The sequence below is a fragment of the Amblyomma maculatum genome, chromosome 6 (assembly GCF_055883805.1).
Source record: "Amblyomma maculatum isolate TAMU_Amacu chromosome 6, ASM5588380v1, whole genome shotgun sequence".
NCBI lineage: Eukaryota > Metazoa > Arthropoda > Arachnida > Ixodida > Ixodidae > Amblyomma > Amblyomma maculatum.
This window is the reverse complement of record NC_139349.1, coordinates 108312629-108316658: the sequence shown is the minus strand read 5'-3', so window position 1 is coordinate 108316658 and position 4030 is coordinate 108312629. Positions and strand designations below refer to the sequence as shown.

The 4030-nt window shown below is 45.9% G+C and overlaps 1 protein-coding gene across 1 annotated transcript in view; it reads left to right on the top strand.

The window, feature by feature from the left end:
• Positions 1 to 224: 224 nt before the first annotated feature.
• LOC146186540 (angiotensin-converting enzyme-like) overlaps positions 225 to 4030 on the top strand; it is a 50633-nt gene continuing 46827 nt past the window's right edge. Inside the window, exons 1-4 of the mRNA XM_084608061.1 lie at positions 225 to 302; positions 795 to 953; positions 3481 to 3677; positions 3758 to 3807. Coding sequence (XP_084464187.1) covers positions 225 to 302; positions 795 to 953; positions 3481 to 3677; positions 3758 to 3807 — 484 coding nt within the window. The remainder of the gene's footprint in view (positions 303 to 794; positions 954 to 3480; positions 3678 to 3757; positions 3808 to 4030) is intronic.

Below are 4030 nucleotides of genomic sequence, written 5' to 3'. Positions count from 1 at the left end.
GAACGGATTGCTCGCTTGGGCGTTAAGGGATAAAGAGGATAAGAAGGAGTCGGTCAGAGAAGACGCAGATGGCCCGACACCTTGGCGAGAGCAGGGCTGGTGCCGAAGAAGTAAGGGAGAAAGGCGATAGGCGTCTGTCAGATAGCGCGCGCTCGAGCGATCTGGGAGGAAGATGAAGAATACTACAGGCTTCGAGCCTTCCTCATTTGTATAATGCGAACGCTATGGTTAGAAATATTATCCAGGCGACCTTCTTAGTTCTTCTCCCTGCTGCATTCTACGCTGCAAGTGTGGACAACAATGTGAGTCAGCCTAAAACCTAGTCGATATCCGTCACCTATTATGAGCGCATGCTTCATTGATATTAAAAATAACGGCGGTTATTACATGTACAAGCAAACTGATACAAAGTCGGCGTTTACCACCTCATTCCCCCCAGTCTGTGCTGCTCGCGTGCACCTTCATTGCGCATTTCCGGAACTAATGTAGGCTTAAACCGTATATCATTCGTTGCGTGTTTCCTGTATTTTCATTGATAACCAAATCTTGATGGCCCCGACCATTACCGTACTGAATGTTCGTTTTAGTTTCTAGTCAATCCAAAAAGAAAATGTTAGTACTGTGTGTCAGATTTGTAGGCAACATCGTGCTCCTCAATGTGACATCTTTTGATATTGAGATTTTTTACTTCGGTACCTTCGCGAACGCAATGTCGACACTGCCTGAAAGCTCCTAGTTGAAATAGTTCTAGCTTTGTGTCTTCTTGATGTTTTAATGGAAAGTCTGTTTGGCAGTCTTCCCTGGAGAACGAGACCGGTCTGATCACGAACGAGGAGTTTGCGCAGAGTTTTGCCGCTCACCTGGACGTAGTCTTCTGCAAAGCGGACAACATGCGAGAAAACTCTAGGTGGAACTTCGAAACCAACATCACGAATTATAACCGAGAGAGCATGGTACGTAGCTTCCCCTCCCAGGGGTTTTTCTTGTGCTGAATCTACTTAAGCACTGTTCGAATACATGAGTTGTTCGCGCCACAGCGGCTGTATTCTGACTCTCTGAGCGCTGTGAACGTCGTCGTAACGGAATACTAAAATGAACAGAACGACAATCTGCCTGTTGATGTCAAGCCGATGCAAGTTACCGCATTTACCCATACACTGCGCGATGCGCCGTATGGGTCGGCTCCCGGTTTCCGTATATCGACCGATTGGAACCTCCTAAGAGCCAACTAGCACAAGACATATACATCGGAGCTGCCACCCCACCGTTACAAACTAATCGTTGCGGAAGGCGCACTTCGCACTATATGCGCTAATTTAATTGACACGACGTTTCGATGAACGCGGGCATGAGATGCAAATGCCTTATTTCGTTTTACAAAGCCTGACTGAAAGCCCCGCCGTTCACGTTGGCAAAGTGGTATGTTAGTGCCAGCAGTCGCCCAACGATGCACAAAAAGCATACCGTTGTTAATGCCGGCGCATAAGCACATGTCCTTGCTTTCTACGTGTATCCGACGCACTTATTGGTGACATCGAACTTACACGTGCACGTGGCTATGAAATTTTTGGACATTTTAGCTCATCGACAGCTCGCTCACATGACGAGCAAAGTCACGGACCTTTTGGAGCCAGTACACTCTGTGCGCTTAACGAACAGTAGAGGTTTCTTTTTACGAGGCCAACGACGGCGCGTTGTTGATGCTGCAGTTTTTCGTTATAATCTTCGTACCTCCTCTTATATGAGAACATACTGCGCGATTCTCTTGAAAATAATGGCCATGTGAAACGTTTCTGCAGCAATGGCAACTTGCCTTTCTGATAGCTTGAAAGGGGCCGGAGGACAAAGTATTCGAACCATCATTGTTGGCGCCATTCTCTCCCTGCATATACTGCTTTTGTACGCCGATTTGCGCCTTGTCCTGGCCGTGGTTCGCTGAATCGGTCATTGGTCGGTCCGATATTCGGAGGGGGCGATGTTTAGAAAATTGGTTGTTCTATGCGCATGTAGATGTAATAGGTAGGCGAGGATAAGACTTTGAAATCACACTAATTGCAGATAGGTTGAGGTGCGCAGCTGATGTAATTCGTAAAACATCGTGTGTTACCTGCTCGATCTCGGAAAAGAATCGTGATTCGCTGTTCGCTGGCGTATTTTTTCCCTTTCCTGCACCAGGTATATAATATTGTACTCGTTCTCATTGCGTTCTCACTTCTCGCTCGTTCTCACTTGGCGCCTTCAAGCGATGGACAAGTTTTATCAAAAGTTTGTAGCCGAAAGGATTTGCTTATGAGCCTTAAAGGTTGGGTTGCCTTGCCGCGAGCCATTGGAAACTTTGTCGATGCTTTCAACAGCCGCCGGTGCGCGGCCTTATCGCTGTGATTATAACGCATGGAACGACCTTGTTTATGCTCGTTGTTGCGAGACGCGGATTTATCGCTTTCTTTGTAGCGCGAGATGAGGCGTGATTTCTGCCGAATGATCGCATCGGAGCACAATAGTTTCCGTATCGTTCGAGATGTTTCCTGATTCCCTTAACCGGTTATACAGATGGTTGTTCGCCCACTTTAAATTGAGCACTGATGACTGCTACGGGAATCATATATCGACAACCGCCGAGCACCCTTGCTGCTATCGCCGGCGCCGATTGCTTAGTTCTTTTGCGGGCGCAAGTGAGTTCAATAAAACGTTTACTCCAGTGAATTTCAAGTCTCATTTGTCGCCAACGGCATTGTCGCTACTAAGTGACAGTATAGCACATTTGCAGTATTGTAAACTTCCTGAAGGTAAGAAGATTTCTTCTCGTGCCCTTTCCACACGAATATGACTTCCAAGAATGCTACAGGAGCCCCCTACATTGCCTAATCTATACGGCTTTAAAGCAAACTCTCCAAACCCTTAGGGTTTTAAATTAGCGCAGTATAAACTGCTATGAATTCTTGATACAATAAGCCTTATGCAATTTTCATTAATTGTGACCGCTCTTGCACCGGACACTACAGAAAGGTCCTGTACGGTTTATGGTTTACAATACACCAAACAGGAGAAGGAGGAACAAACAATTTCCTTTTCAATATATTCATGACTCTCAGGTGGAGCCCTAGTCCTCATATTGGAATTCGTGCTAAACTATTAAAAAATTGTTGAAAGCTCGGCAGAGATAATTTGGCATCAGTGTTTGGTCGTGTCTATTCTCTCTTGCAGCTTTTTTTTTAAACATCGGGTATCCAAGCAGAAGTTTTGACTGGACCATTTTTTCCGCGTTTGGCAGTATCCAGTAGCCACAACAGCAGACCGTTTGCTGCTTTCTGGAATATTCAACATGACCTGAACAAAAGTATTCTTCAAACTACATGAAGCAGTTTATTTCAAGACGACTTTCCGAGTCTAAAGCGGAAATGAGATTCACGTAGATGCCTTCATGACGTACTACTTCGTTTATATGGGAACCTAAAGCAATCATGTCTGTTCTGTTTCCAGTACAAGGTGGAAAGTCGAGTTTCAAAGCTTGAACGCCAGTATGGCTTTACAGTGAAACGGTTTGAATGGAAGCACTTCAAGAATTCAACGTTGAGGCGAATATTTAAGTTCGCTTCCACTCTTGGCGTGAGCGCCCTTCCGGACGACAAGCTGGAAGAGGTAAGTTGTGTTAAGTTGAGCACAGTGACGTTGTTTACGCAAGGCTTTCTAGTTTTTACAGCTTGTCATTCGTTTTACTTGCTTCCTCCAGGCAATCACAGTGCTGTCAGAAGCGAAGGCTGAAAAAAGTCAGCGTTTGCGAGAAGCGTGGCCTGTCGTTGTCACCAGGTGGGATGAGCGTTTTACCTGCAGTTCATGCATTACATTCCGCTTCAAAAGCCTACATGTCACTGTGGACATCGCTCAAATACCCTCTGCATGTCGTGCGTTAAAGCTATAGTAATGTCCCTTAGGCTTTGGACCCGTTTTGCAACAAGCAAGGCACCCTACTCCCCATTCAGGGCATCAGAGTACTGCAGCCTTGTATACGTTGCAGAAAATAAGCAACCAA